Source organism: Barbus barbus (genome assembly GCF_936440315.1).
Source record: "Barbus barbus genome assembly, chromosome: 8".
Lineage (NCBI taxonomy): Eukaryota > Metazoa > Chordata > Actinopteri > Cypriniformes > Cyprinidae > Barbus > Barbus barbus.
The window spans coordinates 7987301-8012230 of NC_136736.1; the positions used below are offsets into that span (position 1 = coordinate 7987301).

The 24930-nt window shown below is 40.5% G+C and overlaps 2 protein-coding genes across 2 annotated transcripts in view; both read left to right on the top strand.

Annotated features, from left to right (window-relative positions):
- The window catches only part of LOC306873775 (zona pellucida sperm-binding protein 3-like), a gene marked incomplete at both ends in the record, with an annotated part of 44742 nt that extends 41270 nt beyond the window's left edge, over positions 1-3472 (top strand). The window contains one exon of the mRNA XM_079423256.1: positions 3394-3472. Coding sequence (XP_079279382.1) covers positions 3394-3472 — 79 coding nt within the window. The remainder of the gene's footprint in view (positions 1-3393) is intronic.
- LOC306874086 (catenin alpha-2-like) overlaps positions 1-24930 on the top strand; it is a 488426-nt gene that overhangs the window by 22234 nt on the left and 441262 nt on the right. Inside the window, exon 2 of the mRNA XM_079423823.1 lies at positions 14191-14297. Coding sequence (XP_079279949.1) covers positions 14196-14297 — 102 coding nt within the window. The 5' untranslated portion in view covers positions 14191-14195. The remainder of the gene's footprint in view (positions 1-14190; positions 14298-24930) is intronic.

The following is a 24930-nucleotide window of genomic DNA, read 5'->3' on the forward strand; positions in this document are numbered from 1 at the left end:
TCCTAGGTCTTTAAAGATGGCTTTTAGATTTTACATCCTTATGGAAATATGAATATATTTTGTAATTGTCATTTAAATCTTAATAATTTTCAAGTTGTTTGTCATAAAGCAACATTTCAAGAAACTGTTATGGGATTTCAAATTCAAATATCACTTCCTGTTATGAAACAGGACATAATTTCATACATGTCCACTGTAGAGGACACCAGGACTAAAATCATGTTTATTACGCATTTATTTTCCTATTCAAAACAATTGAATAGGAAAATAAATTATATATCAATTTGCTTATGAAATATTAGATATTATTATGAAAATCTGGCCAATTATTACTCCCATCATGACAATTATTTTTTCAACACGCTATCCCAACAGCAACACATTAATATGCAAATTAGATACAATGTATAGATAAACTGTGTTTAATGGGAAAACCAGTTTATGGAAATTTTTACACACATATTGCATAAAACTAAATGTTATATCAAATCATTCTGTTATATATTTTATAACATAGTTGAAAATCATCCTTAAACAAAGTTTAGTATAAAAAAATCCTGAAACCTAAAAATTGATTGGCGATTTAAAAAAAAAAAATCAAATTTTTGCCTTTTTGATGTCTATTCATACTATTTTATTTTTAGAAAAACTGAGTCCTAGTGTCCTCTACAGAGCACATAGAATAAAATTTGAATAAAATATACTTTTTCAAAAATTTTATTTTTCCATCTTTTTCTTATGCTCTCTAAACAATGTAATGACATGAAAAAATAATAAATTCACAAAGCTTTTTTTTGTCTCTTTCATCAGCCATTACTCCAGTCTTCAGTATCACATGATCCTTTAGAAATCATTCTAATATTCTGATTTATTATCAATGTTGGAAATAGTTGTGCTGCTTAATTAATTATTATTATTATTATTATTATTTTTGGAAACTGTGATACCTTTTTTTTCAGGATTATTTAATCAATTAAAATTTGAAAAGAACAGCATTTGTTCAAAATATAAATATTTTCTGATTTGAGCTGATTTGAGACCAGTTGATCTGACACCTTCAGTCAATTTACTTTCAGTTATGGGAGAGAAACTTGGCCCAGATCAGTAAAAAGGGCTATATTTTCTTCTCCTTTTTCTTTTTCTCTTTCTCTTTTTTATTAGAAATACAGAAGATTTTTAGGGTTTTAATGCTAGGCACACTGGATGGATGAGTGTTTGTGGGCATTGAATGATTTGCTTGTTCATTATATTTAGCGTGGGATAATCTAAGCTTTAATCTTCAGCGCTCCAGGGCAGGATCTTTGGCTGCGAAGAAGTTTAGGCTCAGGGTTTAAATTTAGGATGTGAGGCATGAATATGCAAAACAGAATCAGCCGTCCTTTGATATTTCCTGTGAACCGGTGTCCTCATGTATTCTCTCAAATGCAGAAACACATAAAGTTGATGTAATTTTTCATTCATATTCATATCTTGTATGTCTGCACTGTCTCTCTTTCTCAGTCTAATACATAAATACACTTCTCAAAAGATAGCACCGGCATATTGGTGGTCAGCGTGAGGAGTTGGAGTGGACAAAAGAGGTCAAAAATGGCTGTGCTGGCTTTAGTCTGCTGTGCTTAAAGACGTGTGTGTGTGTGTGTGATGGGGTCACGATGAGTCTGGCCTGATTGAGCTCTCTTTAATCCTCTCTACTGTTTGAGCATCACACGGCATCGCAGGTTTGCAGCCCAAAGGTTTATCACTGTTTATATGTGGGCTGCCAGTTTGATCCGTTAATCTAGTGTGAATTTTTTTTTTAAAAAGGTAATGTGATAAAATGTAATTAATCATCCCCTCTCACCCATATGTAAATTGCATAAACATATATTTTCCTATTTAAGCCAGATTGACTAAATGGATTGCTGTGAACTGTAGGTCAGCTATGATAAATGGCTTATGTTTGATGATATGAAATACAACAACCGATTTATTGTCTTTTTTTGTAATGTCTGTCTACTTAACGTTTTACTCCCCTGTCACAATATAATGTCTTTTGAATAACTATATCTTCATTTGAAAGCTTTTCACAGCAAATTTTGATGTTGTAATAAAAGCAATTATATGGGCATGTTGTGTAATGAATTAAACTGAACAGAAATAAATCAATTGGCAACACAAAAGCAACTGTAAAGTCTTGCCTTGTTTTTATGGCAGTTTCTCGGTTAAAATGACTGTTTCTGCACATGAAAGCTAATGGGTCTGAACCAATCAGCCTTCTGACCCATCCTGACTCCAGTGTGTAGAAAATGCATTTGTGAAATTCTCTCGTTTTTGCCATTTTGCGCTCCTCATTATGACTGCTGTTATTATCATCCTGGCAACCAGGCACAAATAGCGTAATTATTCCTCTTCCCATTTCCGTGGGATAATTGAAGCATTATTCTGTGATAATGGAACTGAATTAGATCTTGCGCAGCTTGCTTCCGGTGTGCTTTACTGGAGGTGGCTGTATGATATACTGGTCAGCTCACTGTGAAAATAATCCCTTTTTTCCTTTGCTAAAAATAATTGTGAAATCTGTTTCGTTGTGTTAGAGTGTTTTTTATTTTTTTTTAGCTTTGATGCCTTTAAGTGAACTACTAAACCTGATGCCACATTTTACTTTATACAAATAGCATTCATTCATTCATTCATTCATTCATTCATTCATTCATTCATTCATTCATTCAGTCTCATGTAATTTTGATACAGGACCCACATTTTATATTGGACATCAGATGGTGATCATTATCAGAATTGGAATGGTCAGAATTGTAACATTAAAAATGTAACTATCCAATCATTAAATTTATGAAAATTACCATGAACTCTGTAAATTTTGCCATTTTGTGTAATTTTCATTTATTTTATTTTATTTAATTTAATTTTATTCTTATTAAAACATATTATTTTAGTCAATTAATATAACATTTTAATTAGCAACAACAGCATTTTAGCTATTTTTAAAAACACAGAATCATGTATAAAATTATATTAAAATTATACCAACTTTAAACACATTTTTTTTAAATAAATGTTTCATACTTTATGGACTATTACTATTATTTAATTTTTAAATAAATAAATAATTAAATATCATGTAACTTGCATATTTAAGGTGTTTTTTTATTTAAGGTGTTTTGTTCTCCTTTTTTATTTTGATTTCCTGACTTTAACACTTAGTTTTAAGGTTTATTTATTTATTTATTTAATTTTGCACCGTTTTTGTTCAACTTTAAGGTGCTACATACCCACTGACCCACTTTATTTTTAAGTGTTGAAGTGTAAATGATTAAACAAATTTCTAAGGAGTAAAATTTACATACTGAGAGGTCTCAAATGTGTGGTTTAATAGCTGTTAAGTTTGTTGTGCAGGACTCTGGAGTGTGTGTTTGACACTGTGCTTTCAGGAGTGTTTGACACGGTGACTGAGATTGTCAGAAGCCTCTCTTGAGGATTCACTGACAGCTACATGAGAAAAGAGGAAATGCAAGACACAGTTTGAGCACAAAAGAATGGTGATGCCTTTTTTGTGTGTGTAGCTCACTGAGTGAGGAAGTGAGGAACTCTGACTGGAGCAAACAGCAGATGATGGTTTGATCTCATGCTTATTCTTCTCACACCAGACTGCTCCAATGCATGTCAATGAGATGGAAAAACACATTTTATTTGATGAAAAAAGTTCAAGCCAACTTTCTTGTTGACAGTTTTTGGAAAATAATGTATTTTAATCTGTTCAACTTTGTGTCATGCTATTCTGGAGCATTGTCAAACACTTTGTTAAATATTTATGAAAAGGGGAAAAAAACTTGAATACAGTTTGACATGTTATTTTAAAGTACCTTATTTTAAAGTACAAATGATGCAAGATTGTCTTTTTGTGTGAAATGTCATATCTTGATTTATCACAATAGCATATTAGTTCATATCGTGCCACGTGAACTGACTCCAGAACTGAAAAAAAAAAAAATATATATCTAATATTAAAGCTGACATATAAATTAAAGCTAAATAGAAATACTAATCAAAAAAGACAAAAGCATTATCGGCATTCAAACACTGTTCCCCTTCAGGAACTCGAGCTGGTCGAAGCGCTATGGGAACGTCTTCAGCGTGACCATGCTCTGAATCACAAGTGTAATCAGTCCAATGGAAAGGCAAGACGTCACGGGCGGGGTGACGTAGCGACCAGGAAGCTTAAAAGCACGTGCGGTGGAACCGGCGTCAGCTTTCTGTCATTCAGCAAGCACTCTGTGTGTGTGTCAGTCATTCTCATTTTGTGAGTCTTATTTGGTGTTGTCTGATCTCATATCAAGGCATGTCTAAGGCCAAAGAAAAGACAAAGCATAAGGGCGATAGCAGATCGCGTTACAGGCTATGAGTTCCTCCCTGCCCTCGCTTCATGACGAGTGGGGATACACACAGACTGTGCGTGGTCTGCTTGGGAGCGAAGCATGCAGTGTCGGCTCTCGAGGGACTGCCCACATTGTGAGCAGCTTCCCCTGCGTACGCCTCACTCCCGGAAGGCTCTCTTCGAGGAGGGAGATTTCACAAGTGTTTCTCACGGTGCTGGCCCCGCTTCCGCCGAGGCAGAGCGGCAGCTGCACTCGTGGGGTTCGCAAGTCCATCTGGCAGAGGGAATGGAGACGGGCGAGTCCCTATTTTCTTCCTCACCCGCCAGATCCCTCTCTCTGGGATCTGAAGCCCGCTCTGCGGTTTCTTCCCCCCGGGGTGAGGGCTCGACACTTCGCCTCTGTTCCTCCAAGGAGATCAATGTGGTAAGCGTCGATGAGGATTTGCCCCCTCAATCGCCCCAATACGAGCAGCTTCTGGAGGTGGTGACTCGTGCTGTGGCCAAATTAAAAAATGAGTCTGAAGATATTTCAGAGCTTAGGCACCGTAAACAAGCAGCGGCGTTTCAATGGTTCCTCCCTCGCCACTCTCGAACTCCGGGGGCTGCTGAGCAGGAGCAGCCCCCTCCGCATACCAGCTCCTCATATAGGTCAGAAACAAAGTGTCGCCTCTCGTGCGCCCCCACAGAGGGGCCGGGAACAGCGGCACTCTAAGCCGGGGACAGAAAAGCCGAAAACGGATCTGCAGGCTGTTATTCAGTCTAGAAAGTCCTCGGCGAAGAAATCCGGACATGCATGGTTTAGGACTTCGCAGCGTGGACCCTACTGGGGTGGAGCGGCGTACACTGCATCACACGGTGCCTGTCTCGCCTCAGTGCTCTCAGGAGATTGGGCTGCTAACCCTGCCAGTGTTCTAGGGCGCAGCCGTCTCCAGCGAACATTGCTCTCAGTCTCTTCCGCCCAGAAACGTAGCGGAGCTGAGAGGCTCGGCACCTCTTTGGAGGTCTCTAGAGCTGCTAGATCGACCGTCCACTGCCAGTGCGCTGCTTCAAGGCACCGATTTAGCCGCTCCAAGGCACCGATTTTGCTGCTCCAATTACACCAGAGATCAGTCTCGAGAGACTGATTCCCTTAGTAGACTATTTAGCAGCGTTGAAATTACTGCCAAATGTGTCTCAGTGGGTCCTGCACACGGTAGAAAAAGGCTATTGTATTCAGTTCAGCTCTGCACCGTGCTGCTCTGGCTCCGCTGTGACTCCAGGGCATCCGCATACTGAATTACATCGACGATTGGGTGATTTTAGCTCAATCGGAGCAGATGGCGGTTTCAGAAAGTGCTGGGTCTGATGGCAGCTGCGTCCAATGTGATACCTTTTGGCCTGCTGTACATGAGACCCCTACAGTGGTGGCTCAAGACCAAGGGGTTCTCCCCAAGGGGAAACCCACTCCACACTATCAAGGTCACGAGGCAATGCATACGTGCCGTAGACATGTGAAGGAAATCTTGGTTCTTGTCTCAAGGCCCGGTGCTGGGAGCTCCTTGTTGCTGTGTAATGCTAGCGACGGACGCATCCCTCACCGGTTGGGGAGAGGTCATGAGTGGCCACCCTGCCCGTGGTCTGTGGAGTGGCTGCCATCTGACGTGGCACATCAGTTGGCTGGAGATGCTGGCCATGTTTCAAGCACTGAAACACTTTCTCCCAGACTTAAGAGGTCATCATGTGTTGGTGCGCACCGACAGCACATCAGTGGTCTCTTATATCAACCACCTGGGAGGTCTACGTTCCCGCCCCTTGTACAAGCTGGCACACCAGATCCTTGTGTGGTCCCAGGACAAACTCCTCTCGCTGAGAGCAGTTCACATTCCTGGGCATCTCAATATGGGAGCAGACATCTTGTCGAGGCAGGGGCCGATGCCCAGGGAATCGATGCTTCACCCCGAGGAGGTGAAGCAGCTATGGAGAGTTTTTGGCCAAGCTCAAGTGGACCTCTTTGCAACTCAGGAGACATCGCAATGTCCTCTCTGGTTCTCTCTGATTCCTACAGCTCCTCTGGGACTGAATGTTATGGTGCAGACTTGGCCGAGGCTTCGTCTGCAGGCCTTCTGTCCTCCTCCCTTTAGGGAGCCAGACCAGCAGAAGCTTAATTGCATACATCCACAGAGCTGCCCTGTAGAGAAAGGCGGACCTACTGCCTTGTGTGCTATGGACCTCTAAGAGGGGTCTTCCTGCTACCAAGCAGACCCTCAGTTGGTGGATAGTCGATTCCATCTCCCTTGCTTATGAGTCCTCTCATCTCCCCTCGCCTTTGGGGGTCAAGGCTCACTCGACTCGAAGTGTGGCAGCCTCCAAGGCCTTCTTGGCAGGTGTGTCTATGCAGGACATCTGCAACGCTGCGGGATGATCCACGCCCCTAAAGCTTGTGAGTTTCTATGGCCGCTCCGGGCTCTTCTGTTCTCTCATCCTAGTAACACTAGGCAAGGATTTGTCAGTCTGGCAGTGTGGGCATCTCGTTCCCATAGTGTTTAGATGCAGCTCGAGTTCCTGAAGGGGAACGTCTCAGGTTTCGCATGTAACCATGGTTCCCCGAGGGGAACGAGATGCTGCATCTCATTGCCACACTTCCAGCATCCCTGCCAGCACTAGCTTCACTCCTAGAAGCTGACGCCAGTTAAACCGCACATGCTTTTAAGCTTCCTGGTCGCTACGTCACCCCGCCCGTGACGTCTCGCCCTTCCGTTGGACTGATTACATATGTGATTCAGAGCGTTGTCACGCTGAAAGTGTTCCCATAGCGTTTCGATGCAGCGTCTCGTTCCCCTTGGGGAACCATGGCTACATGAGTAACCTGAGACGTTTTCTTAAAATTAAAACAAAAGGAGGGGAACCCACAAAAAGTGAATGAGAACTATTAATTTACACAGAAGATTTGTTCACACTCCGATTTATGGACATAGCATCACATAGTATTTCTGAATAATTAGATTACTTAAAATCAGAATCAGAATCAGAATCAGAATGAGCTTTATTGGCCAAGTATGTTTACACATACAAGGAATTTGTTGTAGTGACAGAAGCTCCACAGTGCAACAGAAGGACAGTAACAGGACAGGACACAGGTAATGAAACAAAATAACAGGAAATAGCCAATGACCAATGTACAAGCAGCAAAAAAAATAAGAAATACACAATATATAATATATAATATAGGCGACTATGTATGTACAGGTCAAGTATGTGCAAATTAGAAATGAGAAAATAAAATAAGTGAGTGTGGTGAATGGATAATGTATTAGTTGTGTGTTTTACGTTTATTTATTGTGTGTTCATGAGATGTATTGACTGAGGGAAGAAACTGTTCCTGTGTCTGGTCGTTCTGGTGCTCAGAGCTCTGTAGCGTCGACCAGATGGTAAAAGTTCAAAGAGGGAGTGTGCTGGATGTGAGGGGTCCAGAGTGATTTTACCAGCCTTTTTGCTCACTCTGGATGAGTACAGTTCTTGGAGAGTGGGGAGGGTTGTACCAATGATTCGCTCAGCAGTCCGGACTACCCTCTGTAGTCTTCTGAGGTCAGATTTGGTAGCTGAGCTGAACCAGACAGTTATTGAGGTGCAGAGGATGGATTCAATGATGGCAGAGTAGAACTGTTTCAGTAAGTCCTGTGGCAGGTTGAACTTCCTCAGCTGGCGAAGAAAGTACAACCTCTGCTGGGCCTTCCTGACAATGGAGTCAATGTGAATATCCCACTTCAGGTCCTGAGAGATGGTGGTGCCCAGGAATCTGAATGACTCCACTGCAGTCACAGTGCTGTTCATGATGGTGAGAGGGGGGAGAGCAGGGGGGTTTCTCCTGAAGTCCACGATCATCTCCACCGTTTTGAGTGTGTTAAGCTCCAGGTTGTTGAGACTGCACCAGACAGCCAGCTCCTTAACCTCCTGTCTGTAAGCAGACTCGTCACCGTCCTGGATGAGGCCGATCAGTGTGGTGTCGTCTGCGAACTTCAGGAGCTTGACAGAGGGGTCTTTAGATGTGCAGTCGTTGGTGTAGAGGGAGAAGAGCAGTGGGGAGAGTACGCAGCCCTGAGGAGCTCCAGTGCTGATGGTTCGAGTGCTGGATGTGAATTTGCCAAGCTTTACTAACTGCTGTCTGTCTGTCAGGAAGCTGTTGATCCACTGGCAGACGGAGGTGGGGACGGAGAGCTGAGTTAGTTTATTTTGAAGGGTTTCCGGGATAATGGTGTTAAAAGCAGAGCTGAAGTCCACAAACAGGATCCTCACATAAGTCCCTGGTCTGTCCAGATGCTGCAGGATGAGGTGCAGTCCCATGTTGACTGCATCATCCACAGACCTGTTTGCTCTGTAGGCAAACTGCAGGGGGTCCAGTAAGGGTCCAGTGATGTCCTTCAGATGAGCCAGAACCAGTCTTTCGAATGATTTCATGGCTACAGACGTTAGTGCCACAGGTCTGTAGTCATTAAGTCCAGTAATTTTGTGTTTCTTTGGGACGGGGATGATGGTGGAGCGTTTGAAGCATGAGGGGACTTCACACAGCTCCAGTGATCTATTGAAGATCTGTGTGAAGATGGGGGCCAGCTGCTCAGCACAGATTTTTAGGCAGGCTGGTGACACACCATCTGGACCAGGTGCTTTCCTTCTTTTGTTTTTCCTGAAGACCTGGCACACATCGTCTTCGCTGATTTGAATTGTAGGTGTGGGGGAGAGAGGGGTTGCTGGAGGTGTGAATGGTTGTGTGGAGGGGTGTTCTGGGCGGGTGTGGGGTGATCGTTCAAAACGACAAAAGAACTCGTTTAAGTCGTCTGCCAGGTGTTGATTCTCCAGAGTGCTGGGGGGTGGTGTTTTGTAGCTGGTGATGTCCTTTAATCCTAGCCACACTGAAGCCGGATCGCTGGAAGAGAATTTGTTCCTGAGCTTGTCAGAATAATTCCTCTTTGCCACTCTGATCTCCTTTTCCAGTGTGTATTTGGCCTGTTTGTACAAGACTTTATCCCCCTTTCTGTGAGCATCTTCTTTGGCCTGACGGAGCTGTCTGAGTTTGGCAGTGAACCATGGTTTGTCATTGTTGTAGAATAGATGAGTCCTGGTAGGAATGCACATGTCCTCACAGAAACTGATATAAGATGTTACAGTCTCTGTGAGCTCGTCCAGGTCATTTGCCGCAGCTTCAAAAACAGTCCAATCAGTCAGGTCGAAACAGGCTTGTAAATCCCGCTCTGTTTCGTTAGTCCATCTTTTAACAGATCTTAATACAGGCTTCGCAGACTTAAGTTTCTGCCTGTAGGATGGAATAAGATGAACCAAACAGTGATCAGAGAGTCCTAAAGCTGCTCGTGGAACCGAGTGATATGCGTCCTTTATTGTTGTGTAACAGTGATCCAATATATTACTGTCTCTGGTGGGACATGTAACATGCTGTCTGTATTTTGGCAGTTCACGGGAGAGATTTGCTTTATTAAAGTCCCCGAGAATGATTAAAACAGAGTCCGGGTGTTGTTGCTCACTCTCTGTGATCAGATCAGCGAGTTTCTGTAGAGCTGTGCTCACGTGCGCTTGCGGTGGAATGTAAACACTCACGAGAATGAACGAACAGAACTCCCGCGGCGAATAGAACGGCTTGCAGTTAATGAAGAGCGTTTCTAGATCTGAACAGCACATCTTCTTTAACAAAGTTACATCTGTACACCACCTCTCATTGATGTAAAAGCATGTCCCGCCGCCGCGCGATTTCCCCGTTGATTCTGTGTCCCGATCTGCTCTTATCAGCTGGTAATTAGGCAGATGGATCGCGCTGTCCGGTATGTCGCCATTCAACCAGGTTTCCGTGAAACATAGAGCAGCAGAGTTAGAAAAGTCCTTGTTTGTCCGGGAGAGCAGAAGGAGTTCGTCCGTTTTGTTGGGTAGAGAGCGGAGATTCGCCAGATGGATGCTAGGCAACGCCGTTCTAAGTCCGCGCTGACGAAGTTTCACGAGCGCGCCGGCTCTCTTTCCCCGTCTGCGCCTCCTGTAGCGTTTGACCAGAGCTATGGCTCCGCCAACTACAATGTCCAGCAAAACGTCCGAAAAATCAAAAACCGGTAGAAGATTTTGTGGTGTGTTCTGCCGAATGTTCAGCAGATCATCCCTGGTAAAGCTGATCTTATTTGAAAAACAAAAAACAGGAAAAACAAACAAAAACAATACAAACACGGAGGAGCAACGCACAATAGCTGCCATCAGCGGCGCCATTTTGTAGACGTAAATTAGCCATTACCATTACAATGAGGCTCTTCTGTCTGGGAATACGAGCGAGTACAAAGCATCGTGCTATGCTCTCCGACGCGCAGTAAGAGCCGCCAAACACAGATACAGAGAGAGAATTGAGTCTCATTTCCAGCTCAACGACTCTCGACGGATGTGGCAGGGACTGAGGACCATCTGTGACTTCGGAAACAAATCCTCCGCGGAGGTGAGAGCAGATCCGTTGCTGGCCGACGAGTTAAACATCTTCTACGGCCGCTTCGATGGCAACGGCGGCGGCGCGTTTCTGCCGACCAGCGCGTCAGGAAGCAACAGGCAGAGCAGCGATGATCCTGTAATCACCGTGTCGGAGGATGAGGTTCGGAGGGCGCTAAAGAGAGTGAATGTCAGGAAAGCAGCCGGACCTGATGGGATAACCGGCCGTGTTCTGAGGTCCTGCGCCGATCAGCTCGATGGTTTGTTCACTTCCATTTTTAATGAGTCCCTTGCTACCTCCGTGGTTCCCACTTCATTCAAAAAATCCATTATTATCCCTGTGCCAAAGAACAATAAACCCTCTTGCCTGAATGACTATCGCCCAGTTGCCCTCACATCTATAGTCATGAAGGTTTTTGAGAGACTTGTAAAGAGCCACATCTGCTCCTCCATCCCTGATACTTTGGACCCTCTTCAGTTTGCCTATCCCCCAAATAGATCCACGGATGATGCCATTTCTCACGTTCTCCACTCTTCCCTCACACACTTGGACAGCAACAATGGGAATTATGTCAGGCTGCTATTCATTGACTATAGCTCAGCTTTCAACACTATAGTCCCCATCAAGCTGGCATCTAAACTCACAGACCTCGGCCTAAACTCCTCACTCTGTGACTGGATTCAAGACTTCCTCACCGGCAGACCTCAAGTGGTAAAAGTTGGCCAGTTCACCTCAAACTCCATCACTCTGAACATAGGAGCCCCACAGGGCTGTGTCCTGAGTCCCCTGCTCTACTCTCTCTACACGCATGACTGCGTGTCCTCTCACAGCTCCACATCTATTGTCAAATTCGCTGATGATACTGTGGTTCTGATCTCCAACAACGATGAGACCGCATACTTGGATGAGGTAGAGAGACTCACATCATGGTGCCAGGACAACTGTCTCTCTCTCTGAATGTGAGCAAAACTAAAGAGCTGATCATGGACTTTAGGAAGAGACAGCAGCAGCCCTACACTCCTCTTATGATCAGTGGGACCCCTGTGGAGAGGGTGAGTAGCTTCAAGTACCTCGGCGTAAACATCTCCGAGAACCTGACTTGGACTACACACATCCAATCACAGGTCAAGAAAGCCAGGCAAAGACTGTACCATCTGCGACAGCTGAGGAAATTCAGGGTCTCACCAGCAATCCTGAAAACTTTCTATTCAGGGACCATAGAAAGTGTATTGACTCAGTGCATCTCAGTGTGGTATGGAAACAGCTCCAATCAGGACTGCAAAGCACTACAGAGAGTTGTGCGCTTAGCTGAGCGCATCTCAGGGTCTGCGCTCCCCTCTCTGCAGGACATCTACCTCAAACGCTGCAAAAATAGAGCTGTTAAAATCATCAAGGACCCAAATCACCCTGCTAACCGACTATTCACTTTGCTTCCATCTGGTAAGCGCTTCCGTAGCCTGATGGCAAAAACTGAGAGACTTAGGAGGAGCTTCTTCCCCCAGGCCATCAGGCTCCTAAACTCTAACTCTGTGTCATAACATCACTTGACTCTATGTAAATATCACCATATCAGTAAGCTATTCATAATTTTTCTCCATGTAAATATCATATATCAATAAGCTATTCATAATTTTTCTCTACCTCATATTGCTGCTATTCAAACACCCTGTACAACTTTTTGCACATTATTTTTGCACATTCCTCTTATTACTATTTAAGTCAACAACATACTGACCTACACATTTATATTTATATTTTTTATCTTATCTTATCTTATTTTATTTTATTCTTTTATTTTATTTTATGTTTTGTACTTCTCCTTCTTAATATTTGTATTCTATATAATTGCACTGTCCTTGGAGCAGACCTGACCTACATTTCACTGCTGGTTATACCCTGTATAATTGTGTATGTGACAAATAAAAACTCTCTCTCTCTCTCCCAGTTTTAATTTTTGTAAAACTTTTATTTTGTAAAAGTGTTTACGGTATTTTCAGATTTATTTTTGAAAAACAGATAGAATTACATTAAAAAAATTAATGTGTACATCTTTAATTATTATTGCAAAGCTTCTATAATTTCTATTTAATTAATCATCATCTCTATAGATTTGTTCAAACACACCGATTCATGAATGTAACATCACAAATATTTCTGAACAATTCTGTTACAGAGCCGAAATGGAACACTCAAAAAAAAAAAAAAAAACACCTCTGTAAAAGTTGTTTCTGAGTGAAATTGCACACTCTCTCACACTCTTTTCTCCACATTCGCTCGCAGCTTGAAGGCTTTTTACTCTTAAGTTTCCACTCAGTCATGTAAACTGTCCTCCCTCCTGCTATGCAGGCCTGATCGTGTACCTCAGATGTCTACCTTAATCAGGAACCACCTGCTTACATTACCGGTGTTCAAAGGGCCTGGAGCTGGGCTTCGTACGTGCATATGTTTTTTGTAATGAGTATCTGGTTGCGGGATCTGAAGATGCAGGAGGGAATCTAGGCCAGTGCTCCAGTGAATGACTATATGATTGAAAACACCTACGTTAAAGGATCCCCACTACTAAATGAAAGTTAACAGTCACTAACCTAAGGCATCATGGGAGGTGGGATTGTAGTTTGTGAGTTCTCCAAATTATTTATTTATTTATTTTATTATTTTTTTTCAGTAGCTGATTCTAAGGTGGCTTTTGATCTTATTATGACATTTAAAGAAATCATCATGACTTCATGCACAAGCTCACCCTTCACTTTAATGTAGCAGCATCTCAAAATACCCTTCTTGGAGAGATATATGTGTAAACAGTCAAATATGTTTTACTGCAAGTGAATATAAACAGCACTTTAAACATCCATATATCTATGATAGATAGATAGATAGATAGATAGATAGATAGATAGATAGATAGATAGATAGATAGATAGATAGATAGATAGATAGATAGATAGATAGATTCAACAAAATTAATACTGTAAATCTTCAATTATATGTGTTTGTTTTTCCTCATTAAAAGTGAGATAATACAGTCTGACTTGCACAACAATGTCTGGATCCCACATTAAGACTGAATTCTGAAGTCATTAGCTTTTAATGTAATCCGGTGTCTTAATATTTTATAGTCTCAATTTTAGCGTTTTAGTGTGATTGATGTGCAACATTTAAAGACTTTTCAATGGAGAAGCTTTTCTGGCTTTAATAATAGATGTGCGGCAGGCACCTTTGATTTTGTTAGGAAAGTCATGAAGCATGAAACAGATAACTGAGTCTGTGATGTCTGCATCTTTTTCCTTTTATCATCCTATTAAACTGTCATTCTTTGTTTTTAACATCTCTTTCATCCTTTCAAATATCCACTCCCCTTATTTTCTTTCCACAGTAAACATGACGAGTGCTACATCCCCAATCCTGCTAAAATGGGACCCCAAGAGTCTTGAGATTCGCACGCTAACTGTGGAGAGGTTGCTGGAGCCGTTGGTCACACAGGTAATGTCTTCTCATTAGATTTACACTGATTGCGGTTTCTTCTTTGCCAGTCCAGTTGCTGAATGTACAACCCATATTAAAACTTGGTTTTGTTGATAATTTTTGTCTTAGGAATGGGCATGGCTTTGGGCTGCAAATCTCAAAGTGTCAAGCAAAAGTAGCAAGCAGATTCAAAATATCAGTCTAACTAGTTAGTAAGTTGTTGTCTCCTGTTGAACTTCACAAATTGAGTCTTGAGCATTCGAAATCAATATATCCATTGATATCATAATGTCATTAATGGCATGATTGTTTCAACTGGTAAAGTATTCTAATATTTTGAAGTTGGTCAGTGTAGAAAAGAGTTTGAAGACCTTGGGTTGTACTCAGATGCTGGATGTTACACCTTACATTGTCTCCAGAACTCCTGAGCTCACAGCAAGAATCACATTTTAGACTTGTTTTTTCTTTGTTCTCTTGTGCCTAGGGTATGTCTTGTTGGGCTTAAAATACTGAGCAAAGTTTGCAAATGAATAAACAAGCAAACTTTTTTTTCACGCTGGTGAATGCGCACAGAGTATAGGGTGATTTGCGCGCCGCTTGTGCACAATTAAACAAACTGCACTTCAGTCATGTTGTTCTGATAAGCTCTCCGTTCTGTTCATATGTGAGGTTAGCGCTTATAAAAGCGCAGAAGACGCAATTCATATAGTTAATAAATAGCCTGATTCTAGGTTTCCATTAACCGTGGTATAAATATTGGGGGGGTTGTACTTGCTAGTTTTGGTTATTGGGGTGGCTACCCCCCCACACACAAACTATGCCCCTGCATAGTACACACGTATATATGTAAACTTTTATTTTGAATGCGAATAATCGTGATTAACCCTTTTGCAGCCCTAGTTTCCTTGTGTATCTGACAATACTTTTATAAAATGAATTGCTTGTGAAGTGACTCTCAAAGAGTGAGAGATGAAGTTAATGTGTTCACATCCTTATGAAGCAAGAGGGTAGATGCTGAGAACACTAAGTGTGCATGCTTGAGTATAGTAGACAAAACTGTAATTCATTTACACACTGACACACAGAGCATGCACAAGTTTTGTGGTGTAATATTCCCAGACACTAATCCGTAATGAGATTTAAGTGCACTCACTTTTGATTTTATTCATCCAAATTTTGTCAAATTCCGTTATATTCAACATTTTACATTTGAATTCCATTTTTATGACTTGATTCTACAGTTCTGTCCAGGTTTTCTGCATCACGGAAATCATAGTGAAGTGACATTCAGCCAAGTATGGTGACCCATACTCGGAATTCATGCTCTGCATTTAACCCATCACGCGTGCACACACACAGCAGTGAACACACACACCGTGAACATACACCCGGAGCAGTGGGCAGCCATTTTATGCTGCAGCGCCCGGGGAGCAGTTGGGGGTTTGGTGCCTTGCTCAAGGGCACCTCAGTCGTGGTATTGAGGGTGGAGAGAGCGCTGGACATTCACTCCCCCCACCTACAATCCCTGCCGGCCCGAGACTCGAACCCGCAACCTTTGGATCACGAGTCCAACTCTCTAACCATTAGGCCACGACTTCCCCAGGGCCCGAGATATCACTCGATTTACTACCTTGACAAGTGAAAATGTTTTTCAGCCATTCCTCTTGCAAAATGTTGTACAGGAAGCATGCAATAGCTCAGAGCATAAGGCGCAGCCTGTGGAAGAAAGAGTTTGATTTCAAATAAACAAGCGTGGAAAAACATTTGCTCTCCTGGTGAGAGACTGATTGATATGGCCAATTTACTGCTTTTGTGGAGTTTAGCGTTCAGCCTTCATCTCTCGACCCTTTGCCGCACACTCCCTTTCTTTCCCTCATTGTTTCTCTCTCTCACACATTTCTCGGCACAATGTGACAGCTCCCCAAAGTTGTTCGCCTCAGCTTTCCCATTGTTCTGTCAAATAATGGAGGCATATGGCACAAGGAATCATGGGAATGTTAATGGATTCTTAACACAGAGTTAATACTTTATTTGGACTCAGCGTAGAAGGCAGCCCATCTCAAAACAAGTCTTCTCCACTCACTTACTCTTTTATGATCTCAAGAGTATCTGCTGAAATAAACCAGCCTCTTATGAGAAGAAGCATTGAGGTTGAATGGGGACAGTTTATGTCATGATTTGCTGGGGGACAAATCCTCTAATAACAAAGCTAGAGTAAAATGTATTTGTGCAACTCTTGTAGAAAACAAATAGACAATTGAAAGGGTCTCATCTCAGATGGACACGAACACCTACTAACATTATTGAAACATTGCTGCTGTTCTATATTCAACATACAGAATTGTCTTTCATTTCCAAGGAAAAGATCTTTAAGACCTCCGTAGTAGCATGATGAGACATGGTAAGTTTGGTTATTGTCAAACTGAGTGACAATTCGGTTTGTTTCCTATCAAGGACAAAAGCGATGGATGTTGAATCCTTGAGCGATTGTGTGCACAGACCTATGCAGGTGTTTATTGGAGTGGCACCTCAGCAAAGTATTCTGTGAAATGAGCCCGTCTCCTTGAGACAGGTTAAAGTCGATAAGGACTGTAAGATAGATGAGTACTGATTTAAGGTCAAAGCTGAGGAAAGAACTTGAATGCATTCTACCACATTCATTTTGATCTGAGCTGTGTGAAACAAGGCTAATATGTTTTATGCTGTAACGCTTCACCATTAGCTTTGAAGTATGTGTGTGAAAATTGTGTGTGTGAGTCTTTGAGTCTTTCTGTTTAGTCTTAGGGTTTAAGTTTTTAAAGTGATTCTACAAAAACACTAATAATTACAGCAAAACTAAAAAGTCGATCCATCAGGTTATGTAAATAGCATTATTAAATAGCATTTTAATTTGTTTTAGTCAAAATATATTGCAATTTTAATATTGGCCATTAGAGGTGGGCGATATGATGAAAATCTTATATCACACTATGAGTAATTGTATTTCACAGTAACGATATCACAATATAGTTATTTTTGCTTTAAATGAGGTCTTTATGGTATCAAAATCTTTGATACCTTAAAAATGTCATAATTCTTGTCACCAGTGTCAATATCACAAAATACTAATACTAGCCTAACAAAAAAAAATTAAATAAAATAAAAAACACTCAAGCTCACTGAAAACAAGTAAACAGTCAGCAAGAATAAGAAACTAATTATAAGCAATAGGACAAAAAACGGCATTAGAACAACAAATAAATAAAAAATGCAACATACATTGTATAAAGCAAACAAGGGCCAGATTTACTAACAGCTTGCGCCAGCGCAAACCGTCCTTTGGCGTTAAACTTGTACTGTCAGGATTTACTAAAGATGCGCAGTGAAGAATTAGCACTGAAAAGGCGTGGACACAGTTACCTTGGTGCCTGACCTTATTGAATTTATAGGCGTTTCCCTTTCAGACGCAAAATTTATGGGACGAAATTATTAAAATGAATCAAGCAACGTTTGCGCTCATCAAATTACTGGTATTTGTGCCATTATATAATGGCCAAAAAAAAAGTTTTATATATATATATATATATATATATATATATATATATATATGTTCTTGTTAAAGTTAAAAAAATTATTTAGTCAAGAGCAGTGAAAGATTTTCTCTTTTTTGTTGTTTTATTAACATGAATGACTGACAGCAGGGATATTATACTGCTGTCACTTTAAGAGCTGCCTGTATCCAATATACTGTTACACATGTGTTTTCTTTCTCAGCTGTTTGTTTTCACTTAAGAACTTAATTACTGTGTTTATGAGCATACTTGCAAACATGGGCATTTTGACACATACAAGTGTGTGCATTTAACCATTCAATACGTTTAAAGCTGCAAAAATAACTTCAATTTAATGTAGTAGTTACATTTAATTTACTTTAATTTTTTGTTTTATTTTCAAGTGTTTTTGATGCAAGAAAGCTTAACTTAAATTATACATAGATAACAACAACAACAACAACAACAATAATAATAATAATAATAATAATAATAATAATAATATTATTATTATTATTATTATTATTAAAAATATGTATTGCTACGAAAGTGTAGAATTGGCCTGTTTTAACAACCCGAATGTAGAAACTCTACTTGAGTGTGCTTGTGTATATGAGCTCAGTGTTCAGAAATGGTGCCTTGACAGGCTTTTGGTGAATTTTGCACCCTGGTCTCAATGCATCCCATTTTTTATTTAGGGAAACAGCTTAGAAAAGGCTTGATGAATGAGATGCAGGACTGTGAGAGAGTGAGATTACCTGTTGTTGTACTTGCTGGTATGTTATGCAGTTTTTCTGGATCTTTCTTCGCCTCGTTTCACTACAGTATCACAGTATCTTAATTATGCAGGCATTTTGATTTATGGCTCTCTAATTCAAACAATAGTTCAGTATATTCAGCTGAGGTGCCGCTTAAATAATGTTTTAGAAAGCAGCAGCTTAACACCAGACGATGTGCTTGGGCTGTTGAAGTGCTGAATTTTTTTAAGTGATTTAAAATGCAACCATTTGGTGTAGACTGGCAACGAGTCAAGGTCATGACTCCCGTGACGGATGAGGAGAAACTGGCCCATCAGGGTGTGGACTAGACCGGACACCAGGGATTTGTGACTCAGTGATTGAGCAACGCCCTGTGGATTTAACATTCCAATGTAAGCAGTTATGTTGCCGCCCACATGGTATGACCACATGGATGATGCGTGGGCACTAATGCAAAGTCTTTTTATCCAAAATAATTGATTTGATTCTACAACCTGATTTCCAGAGATTTTGAATAAAATGAAAACTAAAAGAATTTAAAATCACATGAGCCAATATTTTATTCATAATAGAACATAGATAACATAACAAATGTTTAAACTGAGAAATTTTACAATTTTATGCACAAAATGAGCTCATTTCAAATTTGATGCTACAGGTCTCAAAATAGTTGGGACGGGGGCATGTTTACCATGGTGTAGCATCTCCTCTTTTTTTTAAACAGTTTGAAGACGTCTGGGCATTGAGGTTATGAGTTTCTGGAGTTTTGTTGGTGTAGGAATTGGGTCCCATTCTTGCCTGATATAGGTTTCCAGCTGCTGAAGAGTTTGTGGTCGTCTTTGACGTATTTTTCGTTTAATGATGTGCCAAATGTTCTCTATAGGTGAAAGATCTGGACTGCAGGCAGGCCAATTCAGCACCCGGACTCTTCTACTACGAAGCCATGCTGTTGTAATAGCTGCAGTATGTGGTTTTGCACTGTACTGCGGAAATGCACAAGGCCTTCCCTGAAATAGACATCGTCTAGAGGGGAGCATATGTGACCCTGGACCACAAAACCAGTCATACGTGTAAATTTTTCGAAATTGAGATTTATACATCATTTGAAAGCTGAATACATAAGCTTTCCATTGATGTATAGTTTGTTAGGATTTGGCCGAGATACAACTATAATATGCATTACAAATATGTAATGCATATTACATATAAAACAAATACTTTTTTGATATATTTACAGTAGGAAATTTACAAAATATCTTCATGGAACATGATCTTTACTTAATATCCTAATGATTTTTGGCATAAAAGAAAAATCAATAATTTTGTCCCATACAATGTATTTTTGGCTATTGCTACAAATATACCCCAGCGACTTAAGACTGGTTTTGTTGTCCAAGGTCACATACGTTGCTCTAAAACCTTTACATACCTTTCAACATTCATAGTGCCTTCCAAAACATGCAAGCTGCCCATACCATATGCACTTATGCACCCCCATACCATCAGAGATGCTGGCTTTTGAACTGAACGCTGATGACACGCTGGAAGGTGTCCCTCCACTTTAGCCCGGAGGACACGGCGTCTGTGATTTCCAACAAGAATTTCAAATTTGCACTCGTCTGACTATAGAACACTTTTCCACTTTGAAACAGCCCATTTTAAATGAGCCTTGGACCACAGGACACGACGGCGCTTCTGGATGGCATGTTCACATATGGCTTCTTTTTGCATGATAGAGCTTTAGTTGGCATCACGGCGGATTGTGTTTACCGACAGTGGTTTCTGGAAGTATTCCTGGGCCCATTTAGTAATGTCAATGACAGAATCATGCTGATGAGTGATGCAGTGTCATCTGAGGGCCCGAAGACCACGGGTATCCAACAAAGGTCTTCGGCCTTGTCCCTTATGTACAGAGATTTCGGCAGTTTCTCTGAATCTTTTGATGACGTTATGCACTGTAGATGATGAGATTTTTCAAGGCTTTGTAATTTGATGTTGATGAACGTTGTTTTTAAAGTATCCTTTTTATGTCCCAACATTTCCTGAATTCGGGTTCTCCTTAACTCTTAGTAAATAAATAAATAATAAAATGCAATGCTTAACAGATAATATAAGATTTTTTTTTAAGATCCTTTCTAGGCCACTAATTTTTCAGTGGATGGATTTGATGCAAGTAACCCTATCTAACATTATAGTACATGCTTATACAGAATTGTCATTTTTTGGGGACTTATCTTAGTCTGGGATTCAACAACCCAAATAAAGTATATTAGAATTTTAAATATCTTCTAAAAACATTGATTATTGTCAATGCTTAAAACAGGTTGCGTTAAACTTTAATATTGTCCATCATTTTGACGCACAGGGTCGTAAAAATTCCGTCATAATCTATTATTACCAGTCATTTTAATTTTCATATTTTAATTATTGCTTTTCTTTTTGTTCACGTTTTAATTTTTAATAATGAACCTAGAGGACGAGCATATAGGCTTATGCATGTATTTATTTATGATGAGAACAGATGAACAGAGACAGTGCGTCACTTTTCATGTTGAACACACACCCTGCAGTGACCGCTGCAGCTAAGAAAAACTAAATATGCTACGGTTGGGTAGCAAAAAAAAAAAAAAAAAAAGATTTCTCAATTTGAATAGATTTTCATTTTTATGAACCAATATAGATTCTTAAATCCCAATTGATGCTGTTTTCATTTGATAAATGCACAGTACATACAGTACAGTGTGCCTCCCATCCAGTAACGGCTAAGCTTTGTGTGTTGTTACTTTTGATATGAAATACAGTCTCAGATTTCAAATTCTGTCCATTTTATTTGGAAAATCTAGCAATAAATACCATTTTGGCGCTGTTTAATGTGGGGTGATAGATCACTGTAGACACCTCAAATCAAGCGATTCACTTTACTAGTGGGTAGACTCAAGAGTTTTATTTTTGTTCTGGAACTGATGATCCCGCGCCACACTGGAGCACACTCGCCACCAACTCGACAGGGTTGGGAATTAGTTATAAATTATAATAGATCACTCTCAGTGTAATCTGTTAAAGTGACAGACGGCATTCAGATTTTTCCATCACTGATAAAACAAATTCTGAGAATTTTTGGTTAACATGACCCCTGGCTTACAATCACATTAGCATATAAATGACCTTAAAACTAATAGACAATGACTAAAAGTAACAAAACTTATATATATATATTTGTGGGCTCTTTAACAGTTTCAAATCTTGAGTAAACATGCCCTTGAGCCCAAGTGTTTTCATTCAGTGTTTTTCCTTTTTCGGGTTCGTAATTCATCACACTAACTCTGGCTGGCAAAGGGATCTGAGTACTGTTAGAAAAATAAATAAATAAATGCAAAGTTCTCTTAATGATACTTAAATCTCTTTTTGCAAGAAATACACCAAAATTGCACTCAGAAATGTTCATCACTCTCATAGGTCTGTTTTTTTATTTTTATTTTATTTTATAATAAATGGAAATATGTGTCCAAGAGCAAGACTAAATTGATTTACACAAAGGGCCCAGAGCTCAGCTTTTCTCTTTTCTTTCTTTCTCCCTCTGTCATGTTCTCTATCTGCTTTCATCTCTATTCTGTTTATTGTTCATTCTTAAACATAAAGGTCTCAAGTAGATCCAAAAATATATGCCTTAAAAGTATTATGCCATTTTCCATGCTGTGCTGTCATTTAAACTTTATTTTGCTTTTAATAGCCCATGAAATCTAAGTTTTCGTGGCTTTTGATTAACTTCAGTCTAGAATACTGACACAAGTTCTTCTACTAAGAACTTCAGAAAAAAAAAAAACATTGAAAATAAACACTTTCTTATGCTTTTGTAGGCTACTGTTTGATATCTTGTCTCGTTAAATCAATTATGCAACTTAAATGAGTTGTGTTCAATGAGCTAAAAAAGTACTATTAAATGTATCCTTTAAAGGTGAAGTGAATTAACGGATGGAAAAGAACAACCATTGTTTTGTTGTTTTTTTAAGTTAATTGTGTGTGTAGGAGGTGTTGGCTTTTTGTGCATGTTGTTAGTGCAAGTAATTTTCTGAAGCATCTTGGTTTTAATGAGTAGTCCTGCAGAGAATGTGGTTGAGCTCACTGGCCCTTATATACTTTTCTAAAGGAAGATTGAAACATCTAGAGATTTATGGTTTGTAAGCAAGTGTCATTCCTTCCTTGCAGTTCAAGGTTTGTTAAATATTACTGCACAGAGGAGATAAAAAGACTCTCTCTCTATCTCTCTCTCTCGTTATAGACCTAGATTATGTGATGAAGTGAAGGGACGGAGTAGCTTTTTCATCCTTTTAAATCTCCTTGTGTGTTTGTGGAGAAGGAAGTGGGATTGTTTCTCCAGTCGATTTGGAGGATGTGTTTCTGAGGGGATTGATGATGTCTGTGGAAAAGGGCTTGTGTCAGTCTGTACAGAGAACAGCATTTCCTTTTATCACAATACCAAGCGCTGTTTGCGTCTAGAGGCCAGACGCCCTGCTGTTACACTCTCCCCAATCTATATTTTACACCTACATTCACACATAACCTTTTTGTATCCTTATGTGGACTTTTCTTTCACACTTTATGTAAGGTATTTTAATTAAGATAACTAACTTTAACTCTAAATGCATTTTTAATTAACATTACTCACTCTGTGAGGGTTTTTAACTTGGGAGTGTGATCTCAAAAAGTATTTTTTTTTGTGAATCTTTTGAGGATTTAACTAGGGGGTGTCTACCCACTGACTGACCACCGAGAGGGGCGTGGTAGGCCGCAATGGCCGCCATGTAAACTTTAATGGTGGAGTGGGTTAACCCTGTGGAGAAACGAGCCTGCAGGAACTCCAGAACTGTACTAATCTGGCAGTTGACTGAGTCAAGCCGGTGATCTCCGCACCATGAAGTGAAGAGTCTCCACTTCAGGGCGTAGAGTTTCCTCGTAGAGGGAGCTCTGGATTGGAGGATAGTCTCAAGGACCTCGGTTGAGAGACCGGAAGCTATGAGCTGTGCCCCCAAAGGGGCCACACGCACAACTTCCACAGCTCTGGGCGAGGGTGGACGATAGTGCCCCCCGCCTGTGAGAGGAGATCCCTCCTGACGGGAATCTCCCATGGAGAGCCGTCTAGGAGAGAAATCAGGTCCGAGAACCATACTCGGCCAGGCCAGAACAGTGTTATCAGTAGTAGACTGTGTGAATCCCCGGCAGTTTTTTTTTGCGATTGCAGGGAGGAACACACAGCCTGTAATGCGATCTGTTCTCGCCCAAGTGCTAGTTTTCTGCACTTTTAGACATTGTGGAGCTTATTTCAAGTGATTGTGTAGGGACAAACAACACTAAATAAGACTCACAACACCGATCGACAGACACACAGATAGAGTAGCGGTTGTTGAATGACAAAATGCTGACGCCAGTTCCACCGCACGTGCTTTTAAGCTTCCTGGTCGATTACATCACCCGCCTGTGATGTCTTGCCCATCCATTGGACAGATTACACATGTGATTCAGAGCGTGGTCACGCTGGAAGACGTCCCCATAGCGTTTTCGACACAGCTCGAGTTCCTGAAGGGGAACTTTAGATTGAGTAAAAAAAAAAAAAAAAGTCATTGTTCAGTTATGTTTGGTTATTATTATTATTATTATTATTATTTAATAAAGTTATTTTTCCTGGAGTTTTCAAGCTGCATCTACTAAATCCATCCATCCATGCATTAACTACTTAGCAATGCCCACACCACTCACCACTTCAGCTGGTTCCTAGCAAGCCCTACATCTCTTTAAATTTGTCGTTTTTCTTCAAAAAGCCTATGTATTCCAATTAAATAAGGCTTATATAAACTTCAAACTCCTGTAAGATTACAGACGAGGATTTTTCAACATTGAACATTCAAAGTTTGACAAACAGATCTTTCTAGTTATAAAGTGCAACCAAAGTAAAACGAATGTAAGTAAAGCACAAGCCAAACCCCATATCCGGCTGCGCTGTCACTCAGTATTCTTTGTATGTTGTCAACTGCTGTAAGTGCTGCCTGACAGGCTTCCTCAAGTGCTTTATTAGAGATGCATATTTCCTGCTTGATTCCATTATTCCAGCAAAACTGAAATATTGCCGGTCCTCACTCTCTAGCTCACAGTGTATCAAGTGTACAAAGGCAGATGAAAAAATGCACTGCAATTTTGATTCGCTTGGCATTGAATTATAGAGAGTGTCCTGAAAAAATTTAAATCTGAAAGCTTTCCAGCTGGTGGTGGTGAAAGTGCATTTTGATTATGTCAGATAGTAAGGCGTTTAGAAGCAGCTGTGGCGAGTTGTGTGCTGTAGCACTGTTGCAAGCGCTATTGTGAGGTTGA